Raw genomic sequence first — 24,429 nt, 5'->3', positions numbered from 1 at the left:
AAAGTCTGGGTCTGGGGATTGTATAGTTGTAAATTTCAAACACCCCCAGCATGTGGCAACTGTTCTTTTGAGAGCTTCTGCACTGGTATATAATATGAACAGTATCTGTGTACGCCCCCTGGGTTACTTTTATGCGCATTTGTGCAAACCGCCACCACAACAGAGTCTAACCAGGCGGGGGCTTGAACCTTATACTCCTGTGCAAGAGACTCAATTCCCTTACAACATCACTAATCCTTGTGGGTCAGGTGGACCCATTGGATCTTATAATATGAGCCCCAGTGCTGGACACTATCAATATGGATCGAACTTAAACACACAGAACAGGTATGAAGTGTTATCCGGTCTTGAGCTGTGTGATTGACGGGGGCACCTGCGGCTCAGGATACTAGGGCTACAGGTGAATCTATAAACTCAGATAACCCGGTGGACAAAATGCCAGGATGTCTTGCTGTCTCTTGGAATATTGCTGGTCTTGCGGCCAAAATGTCTGATGCAAATTGGGTGACTTACATTAAGCAATTTTCGATTGTCTGTTTACAAGAGACCTGGGAGTTGGGCTGTAACCTCTTCTTAGAAGGGTATAAGGCCTTCTTTGTGCCAGCCTTGCCATCTTTGCGGGGTAGGCCCAAGGGGGGGTCTTGTAATTTTTGTTTCCATACTAATACCCTGTGAAGTACGAAGAATTGAAGCACATCATACAGGTGTAATGGGCTTAACTCTAACTGGAGGTAATGTCCTTGTGGGCCTGGTGAATTTTTACAATGCTGCTTATGATAGTGCAGGCAGGAATCACATTCATATATTAAATTCTTTTGTCTCTAATTTTATGAAAAATGCGGGCCATAACCTCATGATTATGGGGGATTTTAATTTGCATCCTTGTATAGACCCATTGCACAAGTGCTTACCAGAAATGACTTGTGAACGTGCGGACTGTCTCCATATGGAGCACACTAAGGAGGGGGAAATGTGCAATGACCTACTGAATGACTATGACCTCTCTCTGGCTATGTCATTAAAGGACCCGTTATATTGCTTTGATACCCCTACCTTTAAGGGGCATGGAAGGGGTACCTTTATAGACCACATACTTGTTTCGCGGACGATGCAAACTTTTGTAGATTCTTTTTGCATTGTTCCTAGCGAATTCAGCGACCATAACCCTCTAACAATCTGTTTAAAATGTCCCTGGTTAAAAAAAGGTAATAAGATCATCAATCAAGGTAGATTGGGCACAACAGATGGTAGGAGGCGGTTAAAATGGTCTATGGTCTCTGCGGATATCCTCTATAAGAACATCTCTGTAGGGTGTGCAGAGGATATTAAAGTCTGTACCAATGGGGGGGGTGAACCTAGGCTGGTTCTAGAGGCTTATCAAAATATTTCGGAGAAGGTGTCAGCGTTTCTATCGGTCCCAAATAAAACTCAGGTTAATATAGGCCCGAGATGGTTTAGCCACGACTGCACTATAGCTGCTCGCAAACTGAGGCTTGCACTGTCAGCCTCCCCGAGGAATCGGGAGGTCGTAAAACTCTGTAGAAAGGAATATAAGGCTATTACTGTTGCCCGCAAGGAGTTTGAGGAAAGAGGCCTGGGAGGAATTGCTTGATCCCTCCACCCTGAATAGCAGCACCGAATTCTGGGCCCTGGTTAAAAAAACCTTTTCTGACCGAGGACCCTGGAGACGGACTTGTCTGTTGCATAACCAAAGAGGAATGGGAAAGTCATTTTAAAAGTCTATTATTCTGAGGGTTCTAGAACCATGGCTGCTGCCCCCCATGATAGGGACAGCACCATTATTTTTGACAAAAGTGAGGTCTTGGCTGCCATAATGGGTCTCACTGCAAATAAAGCGCCAGGTCCTGACGGAATACCACCGGATCTTTACAAATCTGATCCAGTTCTCTGGGCTCCCATTCTGGTTGCTGTATTTAATGCTGCGGCCATAGTAGGTTGTCCGGGAACATGGGGTCTGTCAACTATAGTTCCTGTCTTCAAGAAGGGAGATAGGGGTAGTGCTCTTTGTTACCGACTAATATCCCTAATCGATTCAATGGTTAAGATCATGGGGAGAGTTATACTTCAACGCCTAACAAGCTGGTCGAATGATAATAACACCATGTCGATTTCTCAATATGGCTTTTGTGAAGGGCGCCCTACCATAACTCAGTGTCTCAACCTGTTTCTTATTCTGAATAAATATACTGTTGTACAGAAAGGAGTAATTCACCTTGCCTTCATGGATCTGTCCTCAGCCTTCGACTGTGTTAACAGAGGGAGGCTGTGGCAGACCATGAAGGATAAAGGTATTGATAGGGGGATCGTGGAGTTCCTAGCGGATCTGCACAATGACACAAGAGCCAACGTGAGGTTCTCATCGACCGGGGAAACCACAGGAAGTTTTAGTACTAATAAAGGAGTACGTCAGGGGTGTATCCTGGCCCCTTTTCTTTTAAATTTTTATATAAATGATTTAGAGGCTGAACTACAAGAGGTAAAATCAGATTGTCCTAGAGCGGGTGCGAGGGGTATTCCTTTACTTTTATATGCCGACGATGCGGTTTTAATTTCACGAACAGAACTAGGTCTCCAGGCACTTTTGAATGCTTTTAATAATTTTATGTCTGACAGGGACCTTTTGGTCAACAATTCTAAATCTTACATAATGCATGTTGGCCGTCAACCAAAAAAGAAGTTCAATTTTAAATTGAATGATGTTCTGATCCCCATCACCCAGACGTTCTCTTATTTGGGTGTTTTATTTGATACAAAGCTTAGTTGGGCCCCACATTTGGCCAAGAAGAAGGGGGAAATGACTAGAGTAAATACCTCCATCTTCAACTTTGCCTCTAAATTGGGGAAAAAGCCAAATGTGGCTATGATGAAATTATACAACACTAAATCCATAGCCACCGCAGTATACGGAAGCGAGATATGGGGCTACATAAATGGCGAACAACTACAAATAGTTGAAAATAATTTCTTAAAGCGTCTGTTATGTGTCCCAGGTAGCACACCGAACTTAGCTGTACATGAAGAACTTGGTTGCCTGCATTTATCCGACATTGTTGGACTGAAACCACTGTTATGCTGGGTAAAATTATGGTTAAGTGATGTAATTCCTTTAACACACCAGATAGTGGAAGATCTTGTATCACTCGATCATGCAATGTGTGTACCTTGGCTTAAATATTTGAAGCCCCAATTTTTTAAGCTTGGCCGCCTGAACTTGTTTGATAACCTGAGGGATATAGTTATGGGTGATGTTGCAGCAATTAAGAGAGCTTTTTTCTTGGATTGTAATGCCCTAAGAGATGAAGTTGAGCTTTCGAAACCCAATGTTAGAAAGTATATCATGTTGAGAACTTGTGTTTCTATGGAAATGTACCTAACATGCTCCTTTACCTCCCATGAGAAATTTTTGCTGACCCGATTTAGGTTTAACATCTTTCATCATCTTTTAATTAGACCCAAGTCGGACATTTTTAAGAAACCTGCAGCTCCCTGTGGCTGCGACGGGAAATCTCCACAGGATATGCTGCATTTTATATTATTATGTACATTTTATGAATATCCCCGTAGGCGGTATCTTGTTACTCTTTTAAAGAAATTAAATTTTAAACAAATTAGACCCGCCCTTATGTACTTACAGCTGCTGCACTCTGACAGTGTCCTCCAGGTGCTAGAATTTTTAAAACTAACCATGAGACTAAGAAAATGTTTAGATGAGTAACTGTGAATCATCTGCAGCCCAATGCACTAATGCACTTTTTCTGTATGTGGGCACTATTTGCACTTTTCTTGTACTGATTTCGTCTATGCACTCTTTTAAGAAATATATGTGTTGTATGTAAGTTAGATTGACTTTGTAATTATTGTGATGTTTCTTAATATGAATTGTTTAATGTTGTGTACTTTTATGGATTGCAATATATCCGAAATAAAGTCAATTTTGATTTGATTTTTTTTATATTACCCTAGGCATTGCAAAAGACAACTGAGGGTGTGTGTCAAGACTGTCAGGAGAGATTCTGTGGATGACACCCCACAATTCAATGATCAGGAGGACAAATACTATGACAAGAGGAAGAGAACCAGTAATTCTGTCTTGATTTTTCTTCCTGATGAACTCTAATATCTCTTGGGAATACGTACATGCTTACACCAAATGAAAGGAAGCGGACGCATGAGGAAACTCGTACTGGTGGTTTGAGTGCTGGTATGCAGTGAATAAATATCACTGAGCACTATGCGCAGAGGTGAGTTGCTGCAAACTGTTGATAGCAGAAGTCTTGAAGATGGAGATTTACAAAGACAAAAATCCCATAGAGGTAATATGAACAGTGAGTAGCTCACAGCCAAATGTAGTGGACTCTCCTGCTGAACTAGAATTCTGGTCATTCCATCAAAATCCTGGCTGATCCTAAAGATTGCCTTTCCAGGAGGCAAGCGTAAGGAAAAGATTACTGGTATGTAATCCTATTTCGCCTTATGGATAGTCTCTTAATTCATTAACTGTGGAATATACCGGAGCACAGTCCTGAAATCTATTTTCGAATGTTGATATACATTTTTTATTGGAATACCTTACTGATTTATTTTCAACACGACAGTGCCATTTCTGAAACTCTCAAAGAATGACAGTCCCATTTTTAAATGGCAATTACTTTCTTTTCTTTCCTGCAGCAGTCTAGTCAAATGGGATCTTTTTCCATTTGCATTTTTTCAGCTACAAATATTTAAGAGAGGTATTTCCATTCAAATATTTATTACGATAGAGGCGGTTTAATTAGAATAATTTAAAAACAAAGTTGACTCCTATACTCAACATTTTCTTTAATATGCATTCGAAATTGCAAAAAAAAATTCCAAAATGTGTCATAGGATCCCACATCTGTTATTATATTGGCGTTAACCTGATGGAAAATACATTTCAAATAACAAGTTTTTGTTATTGAAGCCAACCCAGAAACGAAAAGAGACAATACAGTCTTACAGTATCTAAGCGAGATTTACCAAAAGATTAAAGAGCACCCTAAATGAAATTAGTTAATTTAGATAACCAATCACCTGAAAAACAGCTAGAGTTGGTGTGAGGAGTACTTATGAGCTTACAAAACTCCATCCGACTAGGATGCCCTGCATTTGAATTTGGCTAAAGACATTACATGGGGCTGCATTGTCTTTTGCATCTAATCGAAGTGGTTCTCAGGTCTATGTGGATCACAGTTTTAAAAGAGGGGCAATGGAACTTAGACGGCTAGCTGGCAATAATAGTGAAATGAGTGCCCAAGTCCTCAGGATCTGTAAGGTCCTAATTCGGGTCAGGAAACCAACATTGCAGGAGGATCCCTGATAATGTAGGTAATGTTTGGGATAAGACATATACATAATTCAAAATAAACAATAATTCTCTGCCGGCTCTTATTACCTTGTATAATACTATCAATGTGTTTTAACAAGGTCTAGTAGCAAATACAATGTCATGGATCTGATAATGCAAAAGAAAAGAGCAACAAGGGGTGGATGCTCCCACCTGATGCTACAAGCTTCCTACTTTCATGAGTGGGTGGCCCCAGAGTCAAATGACTTTACAGAGTACATGTCCGGAGATCTGAAAACAGCTGAATAGTCATGAGTATATATTTGTTTGGAATCACTCTTAACCAATTACTTCTTTAAAGTAAATGCTAAATAAAATTACATAGGAGTTTCAAGATCACTGCCATATGGGTTAGGATAATAAGGTCTGGCTTCCAAGGTCACAGGGTACTATGTAATAACTCGTATGTCGCCATAAACAGGCAAATAAAAACAATCCAGATTGCTTCCGGTGCATAGCTCCACTGAATGCCATGCAGGTAGAGGGATCCTCCATCACCTTGTTTAAAGCCATTTACAAAATAATATACTAAATAGGACAAAAAAATAAAAAGAATGCACTTATACCAAATATTCCATTAATTCTCACAAATCAGTTCAGAAAGTCCCATGTTCCTGCACGTTCAGGTCTGTTCCCTCTAACTTGGAATTGCAGTAGCCTTTTAAAAATACCTGTGAGTTTGTCCTTCGAGATTGGCTTTCTGAGATCCTTCTTTGTGTTGGACCTCTAAAGCTAGTCTTCAAGATACATATATGCCGTTTAAAAAAAAAAAAACTAAATAATTTAACTGCGAGTTATTAAGCAAACCATATTTTTCTAGGATTGTAAATGTGCATACAGTTTAAAACATGAGTAAATACTTAGCATGCAATTATTGGTTTATATGTGGAGTTCAATTACAAGGCACATGGTAATGCAATGTGCCTCTTTTTTGATTATTTGCACACCAATTGCTTAAAAAAAAAAAAAGACTTGAACACAAAATTAAAATTGAGGTGAACAACTTTTATTGGAAAAAGGTTATGTTAAAAAATGAAATTGAAGCTTCAGCAAAGCTACTGTGTTTCTGAAATGAAAATCAGACGTCAAATCAACTTAACTTCCTTGTAAACAGCTGAACCCAACAGAGGTCAACCCACTCCAGTATCTGCACAGAGGTAACACCATAACACAAAACCTTCTTAAAAAAAAAAAAAAAAAAAATTCTTCCACAGCTGCCCAAAAAACTTTTACACTTCCTTTCTTGGTCACATACTTCAACATAACTCAGGAAATTGAAAGCAGTCTTACTACTAGATCACCAACTCATGTACTAACTATAGTTAGTCTTCCAGTATAACCCTATCTCTCATTGCGAATGCTTATTTAGAGTACACCTTATCCGTAACTAAATTTGCCAACATAAACATTTCCTTTCCACACCATTGCAAGTTCAAACTAATTTCCAAAGGCTTTTCACATCACATCTTTCTTTCAAATCTTTGTTCAGAAAATTCAAAACTTTCTACAAATGCCTTCCTCGCATGGTCTTCCTTCATTTCCCTCACATTTGTGTTATCAAATATTCACCACTACTATCTTTTCAAATATAGAGCTATTGCCCCACATCTTTAAACTCATTGTTTCTCTGCTACTCTCATACTAGTATTATTAATCTGACTAGTTCACGTAACTAATTTACCTTTAGCCTCGCAAGTCCAAATACTTTGCCAAAAGCCCTGAGCCTGCATGTCAACTAAAACCCAAACTGAATGCATCTGCCTTTTTAACAATTACCTGTAAATTGTTCTGGATTGCTTTTGCACCTATTCCAACACATTTAATGAAGGAAAGCAGCAATCAGAATGGCCTTCCACCAAAAACATGGAAAATGTAATACAGAGACCAACAATTTTGCAATGGAGAGTGGCAACTCATTCTCCATTTACTGAGAACAGGTTTATTTACTTACTTCATTATGTGATGTAATCTTGGGTCTGTGAACTGTGTCGTTCTATTGTTGTGATCTACAAAATAAATACGTCCAGACACTGTGCTTCTAACTTCCCAACCTGGTGGCAAAGGTCCCAAGTCGTCACAATTCACACTGTTAAGGTCTCTGATATGAAGGAGGACATAATTGTGATTACTAATTGAAAAGTAAAACAAACTCACATTTATACAAACTCAAATAAATAAAATGCAAGACAATGTTATTTTAAAGAATATTGGATGAGTTAGTGACTGGTATGATAAAGGTACTTGTCCCTACATCCCATTAGCTTACTCTTATTTGGCACTCAGACTACAACAAATAGTGTAAAGCAACATTAAACAGGTAGATTCAGAGAAATGACAAAAGTAGCGCCCAAGACATCACAACTCCTTTGAGGCAGGATATCACATGGCTACCACTGGTCTCATCCTTTACCTCAAACATCATTCTGTTTGCACATCAGAGCTAGATTAAGGGCTGCTGCGGAAGCTACAGGAGTTAAATTTGTCTCGCCGAGCTTTGCTTACTCTCTTTTCTTGAATTGTCTTCATGATCTGAGACCAATGGTTGGAAGGACAGTGGCAGAAGTGCTACAAGGCAAATTAGAGGCTGCATCTTCTACCACTAGCCACCCTTAATTGATGCTTATGAGCAACTTTATACGTTTTCCCATGAAATAAAAACTCTGTAGTTGCCAGAATGCAATAATAACTAAAATGGCTTGAAAGTGAGGTGGCTAACATGTTGACTGGATTACATACTTGCAATAACAGGTAACAGTACAGTACAGAGCAGTTTAGAGGGAGAGTTCAAAAATATTTTAGGCGGTTTGTAAGTAGAAATCCGGCAAACTACCTCCAAAAAACATTTATTAAAACAATCACTAATCCCTGGTCTTGCATGTTCTTTAATCACTCTGCTCTTTGGTGGAATTAATTTCACAATCAAGCAGGCGTTGGTACCGTCACTGTTCCAGAATTTATTATTATTTTTTATTTTTTTAATCTGTTAAATCCTTCCAGATTTCCTCCATTCACATGGTTCCCATCGGCTCATACGCCTCTGGAACATGGGGCATGTTAAGAAGACACACCTTCCAGTGTGTTGAGAAAGCCTGTTGGACAGCACGTGTTATTAACTATAATTGATTTATCCAACTTCACTGTACTGGGTGACCGGGGACTGGAGAATGAGTGTCTGTATCTCTTTCCTGATCCTATTATACAAGTCAGCTGCTTTTGACAAGACAGCCATGTGATTACTACTTTGTTTCCAGTGCATCAATGTGGGGGGCATTCTTCCTTGACCCACTTTGTTTTCTTAAATGTGTATGTGCTTGATTCATCTGGCCGTGGCTTCTACATATAAGCAGGCATCACTATGATCCTCCAGAAGCTGTGGATTGGGAGGAGATCAACAGGAAGGCATCTGTATGCTCAAAGATTATGTTTGTTGTTTATGGTTCTTCTTTGGATGCAGTCTGATTGAATGTTTAATGAGCATTATTCTGTCATGAGGGGCTCAAGTGCCTAAGTGATCTATTAGCGTGTAAATGCTTGCAATACGCTGAATGAGACATATATAATGCGACACTTCACAAATGATCCCTGACACCTGCAACATAAGCTTAAATACTGCCAAATGTGTTGTAATGCTTGCAAAACCAATAAATATATATTTTAAAAAAATGTGTTTCCTGAAGGAATGCATGATATGTCAGTGACTGGATGAACAGCTACTGGCTTAAACTGAATCGAAAAAAACAGAAGAAATATTACCACTGGGACATTGTTTATTTGCCTGTGAGGATGCAAGGATAGTCAATAATCTAGGCATTAATGTACATTTGCTACTCATCTCTCCATGCATCTGTAATATTTCATGCGTTTGTATTCAAGGAGCAAAACACTCCCCTTTCTAATAGTGTGTGCAAAGATATATTGGACCCACTTCGCTGCAATTGATTTTTGAATGATTTTTATCCAACTTCCATTACAGATCAAAAGAGCGGGTAGATGTATTGCATTCACCTTTCTGGCTCAAGTACTAGGGATTAGAACAGCTATGTCCCAACATCAGTGCTGGATAATAGATGTGTAAATGCTGACCGAATAATATTAAGTTCTCAATGTGGAATACAGCCGTCTCAACAAAAAAAAAAGACTCTGGTCTCCCATCAGCTTGCAATTTGGCAATCCAAGTTCTTTTCTTCCTTAAGAGATTCTGGATCATATTCCCCTCTTCCCAAGACAATATATCACTGTCTTAATCATGACAGTTTTTTGAAAGAAAGAGAAGAACTACATGCAGGAGAGATGGGCAGCTCGTTGTTCTAGTAATCTGAAATAGTTGGTGGGCACCACACACTTTCAGGATGGGTATCTGTTGCTCTGGGTAATATTCATACAGTTTACATTTCTCCTACCTTGTGGGAAAATCTAGAACAGTTTTACACAGAGAACTACATGTGGCTTACTTGTAAACTAAACCAAAATCAATCCAACTAATTAACTGGTCTGGAATAAAAAATTAAAAAAGACCTCATTTTCTCTTGCTTCTATTGAAAAGACAAAATAATTGCATGATGATGGGGAACCAGATAGGTACATGGATGAACAAAGAAAACTGCTCCTTTAAGAAAGCCAATAGCTAAATTGTCCCACTGAGCAAAGCACTGGCAGTCAGAATCCAAGTTAATTCTTAAGATGCAGTCCACCCCTCATCCAGAAACTAGCATCTTGCCACTGACAACTTCAAAGAGGAGTCCAACAATATAAACTAGAACTACAAATAAGCAACTTTCTGTTCTCCATGAAGGATCTACAAGGATAGTCAAACCCTGTAGGAAAGTGCCCATTTTTGCATGGTTACCCCCTAACCTTTTGCCAGATACCTTATGCCAACTTGACTGTGTGTTCTGGGTCCCTGCCAATCAGGCTCCCAGGGTCAGTGTTCTTTCCCAAAACTGTACCTCTGTCCCCACTATTGGCACACCTCTGGACCACATGCACATCCTTTGTAAAAGGTACCCCTGGTGCCAAGGGCCTTGTGACCACAGAAGTCCTCTGAAGGCTGCAGCATGTATTATGCCACCCTCAGAGACCCCCCCCCCCTCACCTTAACACCCTCACACTGCCATTGCAGGCTACGTGTTTTAGGGCAGACTAAACTGAAGAGTCAACATGGCACCAATTGCTGGTTGCCATGCTCACCAACACTGCCTGTGGCATAGGTAAGTCACCCCTCTAGCAGGCCTCACAGCCCTGATGACAGGGGGCACCATACCACCGGTAAGGGCATAGCTGCATGAGCAATATGACCCTACAATGTCTGCCATTTACATGCATTGTAAGTGCAGTGAAGCCATTTTGAACAAGTTGAGACCCCACTAAGGTATAACAGTTAATGAAGGCCACATGTGCGTCAAACCTTCAATAAAATGTATCACAACCAGCGGCTTTAAGAAGGTTGGTTGGATAAAGGCCGAAACTTTGACTGTGCTCCTCCTCCTCTCCCGGCAAGGGTTGTAAGGATTCAGTATTTCAAGCACCATACCAAGGGAGACATTTTTCCTAGTACCTGGCATAGACAGACTTCGTGGAAGGGTATCATCTTGCCAGGATGACATCAACCACTGTGGTCGGCAAGTGAAATGCATTCAGTTGCGTTGCTCAATTTCCAGATTTGGATGTTTAGACTGTGGAAATTTGGATGTAGGACAATGTCCTGCTACTGAGACGGTAGGTCCCCCCCGAAGTGGAATCCTGCTCAGAGGACAAATACTCTGGCTTTGGTGCTCCAAGTGCCATTCTCTCATGGCCCAATCCAGGGCAATAAGAATGACTTGGGCCCACTCTGTCTTGATCTTATACAGAACTGGAGGCAGGAGAGGTAGTGGTGGAAAGGCATACAGGATTCCTTACTTTCATCCCAGCCGGATTGACACTTCTAAAAATCACCCTAGAGAAAGCTTCAACACTCAACATTGGTAATACTATGCTTTTGACGCTGGTTAGGTTAATCTAACCACGGCATGCTGCACTGATTTAAGGTGCAAGGCACCATCAAGGAATGGAGATGCCCTTGTGGTCTGTCACATAACACCTGCTCTGTTCATCTGCTCTGTCATTTAGGGTCCCTGCTGAATGGTTGAGAAACAGGACGGTGTTCTGCTGGTCAAATCACCTGCAGAAGTTTAGCTCCTCTTGACAGGATGCCAGATCCACCTCCACCCTCCTTGTTGCAGTACCACATGGTGGTTGAGATGGCTGAAACAGACTGCACCCACTTTCCTATGATGGATGACAGGAATGCTTTTAGGGCCAGATGAAGCCCCCAAAGCTCCTGTAGATATGGAGCTGGCTTTCTGCTTAAGGTCAAAGGTCTCTGCTCTCCAAGATGGCCTCACCAACACAGCACTGAAATTCTGGGTGTGAGAGATAGTGGCATGCCGCAGGTCACACTGCTGTTTACCACCCACCACTGCAGGTCAAGAGCCATCTCCTTTGGTCGGGAACTAAATGGAGTCATAGGCAGTTCTGATGCTAGGCCCACTGATCTGAGGATCTACTGCAGGGCCCACATTTGTCATCATGCATTTGGGAAAAGGAGGATACATGATGCATGAGCATCAGAGTCATCTTACCAAACCTGGGATTTAGAGAAACATCAGGATCATATCCTGAAAATCCTAGACCTGCTGCGAGGGAAAGTCTTTGAAAGTCACCGTGTCCAGTAAGGCCCCAATCAATGGAATCCTATGTGAGGGGCTCAGTTGGGATTTCAGTAGGTTCTTGGTAAACTCAAACACGGTCAGCCTCCTTTTAACAAATGCTGAAGAGTTCTTTTCCGCAGTCAAGATATGGGAATGCAGGTACTCCCGACCTCCAAAGATGGGCAGAGACCACTGCGAACACTTTGGCGAACACCAAAATGCAGCACAGTAAATTTAAAGTGTTCCTGGCCTACCTTGAACCACACGTCACACCTGTGGGACTTTAAGATGGGTATATGGAAATAGGTCCAAAAAAGGCCCGAAACCTCTGTCCTGCTGTATGAGAAAATAATGTGAATAGCACACTTCCTCAGTCTCAGAGTCTGGTACCCTCTCGATGGCACCCTTGAGCAGCATAAAGATGGCTTCCAGCATCAGAATTGAGGAGTACTTCTCCAGGAGTTACTCCTGTGGGAGGACTGTGGGGTGAGGAGGAGAGAAAGGGTTGGGCCTAGTCCCTTAGTACTATCTGCAGGACCCGCCTGTTCAATGTGATGCCTCCAAACTCAGGAAGGACATTTCTGGGTTCTGCCAGTACAAGCCACGCATGAACCTGGGATGACCAAATAAACTGGCGTGGCAGCGACTGACTCAGGGTAGGGGTGATAGGAGGTTTGCTGCCTCTGCTGGGTTAGACATTGCCCATCAGTGCTGGGGTCCAAAAGGGCTGGCTGTTCATGTACAGTTTGTGAGGCCTGGCGTAATATGTAAGCTAGCTCCTTTGGGATAGCCTCTGAATTTTCTGTATGTATGGAAGCTATGGAACTATGTAATCAGAAGGGCATCAGTAACTGCTTCATGAAAGCGCTCTAATGGCTCAGCCAAAGCTGGCCATTGCAGTAGAATCTCAGGAATCACATTTGTTTTAGTCTGAAGAGCGAGTTACTGCAATTCTAGAGTTTCTCCTGCCCTCCGAACCCCCACTATCGTCCGCTGATTGGCCAACAGGAAAGTCAAGCTCTGTTTCAGGAGGTGTGTCTAACCCATTGTCATTTTGTAAGTTTGGACAGAATGCATCATCAGTATAATGAGGAGGCATCAAACTTCAGAGGTGTCTCGTACTGGGTCTGAACAGGAGCCAAAAAGAGCATGAATCCTCTGCTTATACTAACGTTGGGAGAGAGGAGTGTAATTGAAGGCAACACTCGTGGTTATAAAACCAGATTCTATTATTTTAGAGCGCTATATAGGCCTGGAGTGGGCCAACCTGTTCGGGGTAAGAAAATGTCAGGATCAGATCAAAAGACACCGGTGGAGTCTGTGCTGGTATGGAGGGAACCAGAAAGGACCTTGGAAGAAATCCATACCGGATGGTAGCATTGAGGCAGACTACACCGGGAGCTGACAGAGTGGCAGAAGTCCAGCTAGAGACCCTTGCGACACAGGCAACCAGACAGGAAGGCTGCTATTTGCTCCTAGGACAACAATGGTTGAGGAGAGGATGTAGCCTTACGGCTAGAGCAGTGGACGTCAAAGCTGGGGAACTGGGTTTGAGTCTCGGCAACGACGCTAAACATCCTGTGATTCTAGGCGAATCATTTAATCTGCCCATGCCTAACAAAAATGAATGCATCTTTGTGTAACGAAACTGGTTCTATGTAAACCGCTCCGATATCTTCCGGTCTAGTTCGTGCGATATAAAACTCTAAAAAAAAAAAATATTTATATATATATATAACAAAAATGGTCTAGGAAACTCAAGATATTGGAAGTGTACAATATTTATTATGCCTCTCACATAGACTGAGTGAGTGGCAGAATAGGGTTGAGTTTCTCTTGATGTTTTTATGCTTGTCCCTAGACTTTGACTTACTGGAATACTTTGAATGGGAACTGGACTTTTCACAAGACCTGCCTCAAGACCTGGCCCATGACCTGAAGCAGAACCTGTGCTTTAACTGTGACTTCTTCTTTTGTTCAGAGGCGTAGAGTTTAACTTTCAATTACCAAATAGCCTTAGTGTACATGAGGCACAGTTGCACACATTAGAAATGTGGCCCGAGCCCAAACACGATAAGCATACCTCGAATGAGTCTGTGACTAACCTGTGCTTCTAGCACTCAACATAAAACACACAATCCGGTAGGAGCATTGCATTTACAATGAACGGTCTATAGTCAGTTGATGCCACTTCGAAACATGACTAACTCCCCCCCATACCAACCATCCCACCCTCTCCCTCAAAACCCGACATACATCAGCAGTATAGAGCACAACTTCACACACATTAGGATTCCAATTTGGTTACTTCCAACCAGAATCCCTACTCTAAGTGTTCCCCTACACATCACCTGGAGTGGACATAAACAGGACATCTCAGGCCGGCTGTCCAGCCATCCCTTCCAGACTATCTGGATCCTGTTCTTGCCCAGAAACCTCTAGCTGTAGGTTGTTGCCCTTCGACCACAGTCCCCCATGAGTTCCAGACTCGTCCAGACTTCAGGGGACAACCCCTAGATCTATAATTCTTCCACTCTCATGCACCAAGGGAGATTCGAATCCCACTCTTGCAATGTTGGTAGGAATGTGCTTTTCCATCTCCAGGCAAAGTTTCTCCTTGCTACCGCTAGGGCTACATTACAAAAGAGCATGGCTTATTTCCCCAGGGTGTGCTCCCCCTCCCCATATACTCAACTCCACCAGCTGGGGTGTTATCCTAATGCGGATCTACATCACCTCAGATAGTTGCGACTCCATCCGTTGCCAATATATCCGCATAAGCTGGCATTCCCGGTGTGTGGAGTAGTGCACCTCTCTGTCCGCACCCTCTGAGACAGAGGTCTGAATCCAATCTTCCCAAATTATATAGACGTTTCCTCGTAAAGTACATCCTATAGAGGAGTTTCAGTTGGAACAGACAAAATCCTGCCCTTATCATTACATTTCACGGATATCGAGAGGACTCGCCCCAGGCATCGTCCTCCAAATGGTCCCAGAGAGGGTTCATGTCGGAAAGACTATGAGCCATTAACGCAATATACAATAAGGAGCTGGCATGCACATGCAAGGGGGACATCACCCTGTATTCCAGAAGAGATTCCTCAGGCAGATCTTACAGTAGGGGGGCCATAAACCTTAAAGATTTGTTTAATCTGTAGGTACCTGAGATACTGGCTGCCAGACATCTCCTACTCTGTAGTTCCTGAAAGGTGATCAGCCTGCCCTCTCTCCAGACATCCACCACCACGGACATGCCCAGGATGATCCACTTCCTGTGACCCTCAAAATTCCTAAGCACCCTCAGCCTCCCACAAATGGGCTGCCAACGTGATCCGTCCTCTCCACCAGATGAGCCTTTTGACTTTCTGTAATATATGGGACAACTGCGTGGGCAGCGCTGGAAGACCTCATGGCACCTTCCCTCCCCTTATAGTTAACGCATGTGTCCCAGGGGATTTATCACTTTCCAATCAGCCATTAGGGAGGGGTCTACCTGATCTGAGAACTTAGCCATCTGCCATTGCTAAATTAGCCACCAAGTAGTACAGCTTAAGGTTTGGTCAAGCAATGCCCCCATCCCGGGTCTTTCTGGCCAGCTTTTTCTGAACCACCAGGGAGAAGTCCCCCCCCCCCCCCTCCTTCCACCCCCACATCCCCACCACCACCACTTCCAGAGCAGAGTTCTTGTGACTTTGTCTACCTGTCCAAAGAACATGTCTGGCATGGCATAAGGAGTATTTTGGAGAACATATAGGAATTATGTGATAGAGATCATTTTAAACAACGCGGCCCTGCCTAGTAAGGACAGTGGGAGGTGCCACTAGTGACCCACATCCTGCTTGTACGAGTCCAGTACCCTATCCAGATTGGCCTGATGGAAGCACTCACAACCAGACGTGATATAGATCCCCAAGTATCTAAACCCCACTGGTTCCCACAGGAGTGGGACTCGGAGTAAGAGGGCCCTCTTCCATTAGGGGTTATATCATCGAATTCCATCAACTGATGAGCAATCTGGTGTATTCCCCATTTTAAATGATGCAGTTACCCTGACTTGGTTTTCGTCTCGGCATATATCGCAACACAAATCTATGCTCTGGAGCTCTCAAACTCCAGAAATGTCATAACTCATTGGTATGTTTCTCCTGACAACATGGTCTGTGCTAAGTACAAGGTGGTGCCCTTTGAAAACCTATGTGCACTGCAGGATCTAATGGATCAGTTCTTTCATGAAAATTGACCAAATAAGCATGAGTATTGTCCCCAATAAGAACAGTTTTGAAACAGAACCCTGAAGAAGTCCTTCAGGATGAAACGTGTTGGCTACTGTGGCTATTCATTTTTAAAAAGAAGAATAATATGACCATGAATAAAGTACTTTCCTCAAAACATAGCTATTAGAGAATATGAATTATTGGAGTTGTGCATGAAATATTTAGTCGCCGCTCCCCATTTATTACTATTCCCGAGACCATTGACATTCCATGAAAAAACTTCCGGCCCACCTCGGTCCGCCTCTCTGAGGCACTCTACCTGCCCTTGTGTACTGTTAGGCATAAACATCCTGTTTAAGACTTTGCCATCATTACAGTTGTCAAATTAGGTAACAACCCTCCCTCTCATACCCTGGCCCCCACAAACTAATCTGCAAAGAATCCCTCAACTCCCTAACCCACCTTTTCCTCATGCAGTGAGAATAGAACCCCCCCCCCAAGGCGTCTTTCGCCCAGCCCACAACATATCATATAGCATTCTTGACGCTCTACGGCATCACCTAGACCACCGGGCCACATACCTCATCTACATTCGTCATTGATTACTCTGAGCCCCAATGTTACAGGCATCCACCATTCATCACCCCAGGGATAAATCTAATGCACCCCTCTATGTCCTGTTGAGGTGCCACCTCCGGGTCACGAGTGGCAGCTGGGATTTTATCAGTGTGTGCCTTGAGTGGCAACCCATCTGTCCTTGTACATTATTCCAACTTCAGGCCGAAGGTCACGGACCCCAGAGACCAATTTGTTTGCTTTGGGCTCATGATTATTCCCGGTCAGTGCTTATTTACTCCCCCCAGCTAGGCCCCACGGCTAGCGACATGCAGGCAGGAGTCCACCCCTCTGATGTTCTGGACCGATACCGGAGGATCTGACCTCAGCGCTCCAGTCTGGCGGGCCAGAACTCCGCTGCCAGAGGAACAGCCTGCAAAGTCTATCCAGGTCTGGTCAGGCCATCGGGCACTCCTTGTTCAGGATCCTCTGGTATCCACCACATACACCAGGCCTCCAATGTCACCCCCAGGGGAGCTGTCGGGTCCCTGGATGCGCACACCCCCCCCCCCCCCCCTCCGCAGTTCCACTGGGACCAGCGCACTACTCAGTGTCACATAACCTCACACTAGATGCCCCAGGCATGTAACCTATCACTTGACATCCAGCCAATTTCCAGAGGAACGCCTCTCCCAGCCTGGCGCAGCACAGCGCATCACACTCGTCAAGTCAATCATATAGCACCACTATCCGGGTCTCACTGAAACCCTCACTAGGCCTAAGGGTAGATCTGACAAGGACATTGCAGTCTCATCCTCAACCTGTGCTCGGGCTCAATCACCCTTGTCCGGATTCTTCAGGAGGGACTGGCAGTCTTTCACCATCACACACAGGTAGCATTAACATCTCACTGGGCTGAGATTGCACTGGATACCTTCTGCATTGAAACTACAGGGCAGAGCAAATTTGAACTTGGGAGGGCCTCCTGACCACATTCCATGTACCACATTGTCTAAACCACAGCTAGGTCCCCGAAACACAGTTGGTCGCTGTTTTTAATAAATGAGAGGGGGGTGGTTAAATAGTCGTCATTCCAAACAGGATGGAAGGTGCATTTCCATTAATCTTTTCTCTCAAAACCTGGACCACTTTCCCCTAGCTCAATGTCTATATCAGTGTTTCCCAAACTGTGGTTCACTTTCCACTGTTGGGATCTGAGCAGATTTTTGGTGTCACAAAAATCCCAGCAATAAATAAAGATGCCTGTAAATTCTGCATTTATCATGTCACCTTTGTGTTTCAGAGACCAAGATGAAATGTCACGCAAAGTCTGACAAATTGCGGTTTGTTTTTAGATTTTTAATATGAGGAATTGGCGTTTGCAAAACTCTCTCACTTTGCAATCAGAGAAAGAAAAGTAAAGGGAATTATGTGACAATCTAGCAGGGGTACAGGCAAAGTGAATGGAAAGGCTCTAGGATGTAATTTATTTTTATAACACAAGAAAATGCAAGTATCTGTAAATAAGCTATACACATTCAGCTGTGAGGAAAGCAAAAACTAAGCACTTTTTTTGTAATTCTGAAGTGTGATGGAAACATAGGTTTTACTAGTATCAAACCAAATCAAGACACTAGGTGATGCAAAAAAGAAATGTACTGAAACCCAATTTCCACACAATTTGTAAAACTGTAGGTCTGTGCAAATTTGCTGCCCATTTTAAATGATAATGTGGCGACTGTAAATGACAATGTGTTACCCCACAATGCTTTAGTTACATTAAAAAATATATATCTTGTCGTGAACAAGTCTCAGTGACAGCGTAAATAGTAAACCTGTCTAGTACAATAAGAAAAGGCTTTGGAGTACAAACAACCTTTCAAAAAGAGGTAACAAACACCCTACCACATTCTGGAATCCTTCTCACATAAGCTGTAAAGAAATGAACGGAGGCTGTAAGCAACTGGTCGTACAATGAGCGACAGGATATGGAAGCCGCTAGCTCATTAAAGGAGCAGTGTATGTTTTACATATTTAATGAATGCTGCTCTATCCTTTGTATTCTGTATGTTTTCCGTACACAGCAAATCAAGACTTTATGCTAGAATGGTTTTCTTTCAATTGTAAAATATAACATACCAAACATAGGAACATTTATTCGCAGAATGGAAGGATGTACATATGCAGTCAAAAAAGCATACTTGTAATCAATAAAAAGTATACCTCAAAAATATGTATTTGTAATTCACGCACATAGAAACAAATATTCTAACCTTTAGGACTATCAATGAATATTGCACGATGCTAAGCCTGAAGTTCTACATAGCACTGAAAACTAACTTCTCCTGAAAGGCCTTCACAACCCAGTGTAACTGTATGGTGTCCAGCACAAGGCACTTTTACAACATGCTCTGCGCACTCACCCAGTACAAATACAACAAATCCCAACAAAATTCAGGGACCCTAAAGACTGAGGATTTATTGGAAGACCACCACAAATGTTAACTTCCTCAGACACAGAACCATCATTTCACCCTCTCGGAATCTTTGTAAATTAATAGAGAGCTGCAGGCGTACCCGAAAGACTCAGCAAAAATAGTTTTGCCTTGTACATGGGGAGTATCATGCTATTGAAAAAAGCTGAAGAAAGCAATCTTAAATAATGGTAATATTTGATAGCGGTTTCAAATTGCTTTAAAAGAAGTCAAAACGGAGGACCGGTGCAGAGAGGCAGCAAAATAAATCAATACAGATGAAAAAATATTGAGGGAACTGAAGAGACTGGTCTTGAGAGTTTTTCGGAGACTAAGAAGGTCATGTTAATCTCAGAAGATGGCATTAGGGAAACCAAGAACACCTTTTACCATCCAGTCAAGGTAGAATAGTTTGTCTTTCTGGAGTGTGGGGTCAGAAGATTTAGGTTGTCTAGCAGATCGGGGTTTACGAACTGTACTTGAATGATTACTAGAAACAACATAGAAAGAAAAAAATGCATATCTTTAGCTTCTAAGTGAGTCTAAACTCCAGCATTTTGAGCCATTGGTTTGATGGGAGGCTTGAGTGAATGGCACTGCAGCTGTCCAGGCCTTAGTTAATTGCTACCCATGCCACCAAACAGGAAACCTGGAATATGGAATTGGAAAATACAGTTTATATGGGTGACTGTGCTGTACAGTGGAGTCATGACCTAATCTACAACACCACCAAGATGTAATGCCTTTGACTTGGCAGCAGGCACTCTACTATCTGGGGAGCTATACACATAGTTGCTACAGACGATCTAGTATTAGACGTTAAGAAAAGCCGCTCAGTTCTGTCAGTGTTCAGTTTTAGTTTGCAGAATGCCAAAACTGCTTCCTTCAGAAAAGACAGCCTGCAAATGCTGGAGATTCATTGATCTTTCAGCAGATCGAGTAGAGGGCACATTGTACAAAAAGCCCACCGTGCATAAAAGGGAGTGCAATCTGACATAACGGAGAGGAACCAAGCTTAACTGCCTGAAAAACAATTTCCAAAAGTCTATAGGCAAATTGAAGGTGTTTTTTAGCAGCCACCAAGAACATGTATAGTAAAGGATGGTCCAGTCTCAAAGGCAATAAACACATTCAAGATGGCCCTCTGTCTGATCAGTGACCAACCAGTGCACTCATCCTGTTTGCCAAATAGCATAGACTAGGGTTTCAGGAAAAGTGCATGTCTCCAGAGAACCCTGTATTCATCTGCTACTATCTTTCAATCAGCACTCTTTAGGCTGGATGTTTGTGGTAGGAACAAATTGAAATTTCGCCCCATTCCAACATATTCAGATGCTACTAACTGACAAAGGCATGAAAACAATCCAAGATTGTACTTAAACTTTGAGGTATTTTAATGCTCGCAAGAGGCTAACTAATAACACAGTAAAGTTCTGTTTTTTTTACGTACATGCATGTGTTTTGAGAGTCTGATACTTTACACAAACATGAGCATCCAATAATGGAAATGTTGGAATGTGATGTCCTACGACTAACCCATTTTAAGAAATTACAGACCACAAGTTAAACTGGGAGGAAGGGTTCCAAGATGGAAAACAAATACATACCTTGGTATCCTGGGGTCGTGCCACGTGCTAACTCCAGTCTGCGTGTGCAAAAAATAAACCTGTCCCTGTACTGTAGTTCTTTGCTCTGTGAATAAGGTGGAAATTGAAATAGTTATCAAACACTTGCCCATCTAAATTTAAGTATGCATTCCAACAAAAAAATAAGTTATTGATAAGGTATTGACAAAGCCTGAGTGTCTTTTGGATGGATGTTAAAAAGACTGCGCTTAAAATATTTTGAGTGCGATTATTGGTAAAAGATTCTGAGACATTGATTACAATTTTAGTCAAAGCATTTGCCTAGTGAAGCTTCCACAGTGTCACTTTTATCCAGTTTCTAACAGCTTACTTTTGGCATTAAAATTTGACAAGCACCAACCGGGAACATATAGTCCTGTCGGTGTAGCTTTGCAGCTTGCAGAATTTTGTATATTCACATGCTGTGCATTGTTCAGCCATCTAGTGGTTGGGTCTGGAATTCTCCATAGGCATTTTAGGTCGAGCCTAGCGGCAGCGCGCATGTGCTGCTCGCTCTGCGAGGCATGCTGTAATCTAGTATGCAGTGGAAGCTCCGCCCACTCTCCGCCCATGTCTTTAATTGGGTCGTATCATTGTCTTTCGTAAACGCTGGCTTCCGATTCATTTTGAGGCTTGTTAGACCCTCCCTGGTACCGCCTTGTCGCCATCTGTTACAGGCCATGACGACTGGATCTCTTACTCGGCTCATTACATGGTATGCTTTATGTAATGGGTGAGCACTATATTGTTTATTGATACTAATGGGGACAATAGTGGCTGCTTTTTTTTGTTGTATTTGGGTACTGAGCGTGGCGCCCTCTTTTTTTAAACTTTTACAATGCCAATAGGTTAAAAACTCGCAATAGCGAGACCTATTGCATTGTAAATGTTTGTTGCACTTTTTGCCACATTGGGCGCCTTCCGTTGAGGTAGGTGGGCTGTGTGGCTGGCCGAGCGCCTATTCTTTTACTCTTTGCCAGGAGGTGGTCCTGAGGTAGTTGTGATGTTAGCCTCTTCCTCGCTGTAATAATGGAGTGGCCTTCCTGGTCCAGAATCTTCACAAACCGGTCTATAAACATGCAATAGTTTTAGTTCCAGACCACTGTAGTTACCTTTATCAATGTGCTTATTATTGAATTATGGACTAGTTCATCAAACTGTAGCAAGTGCAAAAATGGCTTCATTTTGAAAAGTGAGGTCACAGGATGCACAGTACGTCAGCCCTGCATTCACCTTTCATCACCTAATTCTGATGCTGCAATCCTCGCCTTAAGAAGAAGCACTTTTCAGAGGCGCGGTTATACCTGGGTCCCAAATAAGGACAGTGCCCCTCATGTAAGCAGGATCGTTGGATGAATATCTACATTTTGTCTCTGCCTTGGTGTGTTGGCTCGGCATCTAGCAGGCTCTTAAAAGGACTCCTTTCCCTGGTCAAAGACACTTGGTAGCATAGGCAAGAATTGGCTCTTCGACTGCCTAGGCAGAAGTGTCTCCCAACAAGAAACATGCAAGAGGTTCCTCTTCTAGTTGAACCCCATATCGGTCTGCTATCTTTTTTTATCACCTGGTTGTAGATGCCTATGTCATCTGGCGGTGATGGTCTTCATGGGTAACTTTTTACCCCCTCTTCTGGAGAGTCGGTGTTAAAGTCCTGCCACTGTATTTCAGTGTATTCAGAAGCCTCTCTAACCTGATATAGTCCTGCCATTTGTACTTACTCCTCTTCATAGGAGGTGGCTCAATCTCCTCGAAGCTTTTCGACCCCTGATCCTTTGATGTCGAGGATTTTATTGGAATTCATAACTCCTTCAGACTTTTGACAAACTCTTGGCGTTTCTGGAACAGGACCACCATTTCGGCTTGGTGACACCTTTTCTTTCTTATGATCTAGGTGGCCCGTTATTCATAGTCAAAATTGTCACGCGTCTTCCTCTTCAACGTCAAAGAGTGTTTCGTAGATGAATCGGTCAGAGAATCCTGGTCTGTTTGCAACCTTTCCAGACTGCGTCCTTCAATGATTTGGCCTTGTCAGGCATTTTTGCCCCGTGCCGTCTTCCTTTCAAAGGTACAGAGGTGTCCCTTGTCTCAGGCTAAGACTGCAGCCGTCAGGTGTTTTGATGCTGAGGCTCCCTTTGAGGTTTTTGAGTTGGATTTTCACGATGGTTCTCTTATCAAAGTTCTAGATGGCTTCTTGGCCCACTTAGTCTCAATGTCAACGATCTATATGTCGATCTCAGTTTCCTTTTCTTGTCCTTCAGAGATGTTCTCCTCGTCGCATGAGAGGCCCATGTCTCGTAGAGGGGAGGGGGGAAGGTGCTGACACTGCATGCTGTGCTGAACTCAGCCGCTCTCTCACCCTCAGGGTCTTCGGTGTGAACACGGAAAAGGTGTCAGTCCTTACAGCGATGGTCTACGGGTAGGCAAAGATTGCTGACCGAATGTTTGTTTTCTGTGCAAATTTGTGGTGGCTGTTTTTGCAAAACTGGAATGATGTTTTCTCCATTACTCTGTACAGGGAGGCCCCCACCCCTCCCCCCGCATGTGCATTCTCCAAAATGATTGGCCTCCTCTCGAAATCTCCCCTGGTACCTTCTTTAAATGTTTATCGTAACTTTGGTTATTCTCAGTGAACATCTCAGAATCTTCGGTTAACTACTTCTGCCAAATGTTGGAGAGCCTTCAGCATGCATCCAGCCCAAACGGTGGGGGGAAAAAAAAAAAAAAATGAGTAAGGCATGATGTCACAAGGGGACACCGAATGGAGGTGCGTCAACACCCACAAACAGCAAAAGGTTTTATGGAGAATTCTTGACTCAACTAAATGGCAGAATAATGCACAGCATGTGCATTCAGAAAAGATTCACACTGCAAAACAGGATGTGTTCTAGAAAGAAAGATGGAAAGCAAGTGGCTTAGAGAGACTTCAATCTGGTGTATTTGCAAAGATGAGAATAGGTCACTGGACTGCTAGTAGTAAGGCTGACAATTTAAACACTACATCACAGTCCAGGAAGCAAACAGGAGGGCATAAGAAAAGGTGCACAGGTCACGCCAAAAGCAGAGCAACAGAGTGGCTGTAAAGTGAACTGGACATAGATTAAATATTTAGCAGGCTCATTGCTAGATTTCAATGAAGGCACGGTCAGGTTTGTTGGCAGGCTCAATGTAGTTTTCAGTTACATGATATTGTGATCTCATTCATATGAATGAGGGTTCTTTAAATTCAGGAGCAAAAAGCAGAGAGACCTACAATAAGGGCTATCTTGATTTCCAACATGGATATCACTTTTACCTGCATTTAGAGTGCAGCAGATACTCAATATTGTCAGAAATAGAGATCCAGGGAAAGTGATTGCACAAGAACACACATATTAGTAAATAAGGCTTAATTTAGCATGGTACGATACAAACATGACTTCAGGTTGCACACAGATGTCTCAAGCAAGTGCATTATGCTTACTTGCTTGCAACTGAACTTGTGATTTG

At 42.7% G+C, this 24,429-nt stretch overlaps 1 protein-coding gene across 2 annotated transcripts in view; it reads right to left on the bottom strand.

Annotated features, from left to right (window-relative positions):
* SMURF1 (SMAD specific E3 ubiquitin protein ligase 1) overlaps positions 1-24,429 on the bottom strand; it is a 241,690-nt gene that overhangs the window by 64,956 nt on the left and 152,305 nt on the right. Inside the window, exons 8-9 of one of the 2 annotated variants that reach the window (XM_085629135.1) lie at positions 20,926-21,010; positions 7,338-7,484 (exon numbers count right to left, since the gene is read on the bottom strand). In XM_085629135.1, coding sequence (XP_085485261.1) covers positions 7,338-7,484; positions 20,926-21,010 — 232 coding nt within the window. The remainder of the gene's footprint in view (positions 1-7,337; positions 7,485-20,925; positions 21,011-24,429) is intronic. The other variant, XM_085629136.1, reaches the window with a different exon arrangement.

Source organism: Triturus cristatus, chromosome 10, assembly GCF_964204655.1.
Source record: "Triturus cristatus chromosome 10, aTriCri1.1, whole genome shotgun sequence".
Lineage (NCBI taxonomy): Eukaryota > Metazoa > Chordata > Amphibia > Caudata > Salamandridae > Triturus > Triturus cristatus.
Note: the sequence above shows the minus strand (reverse complement) of the source record. Positions and strands in the feature narration are given on the sequence as shown.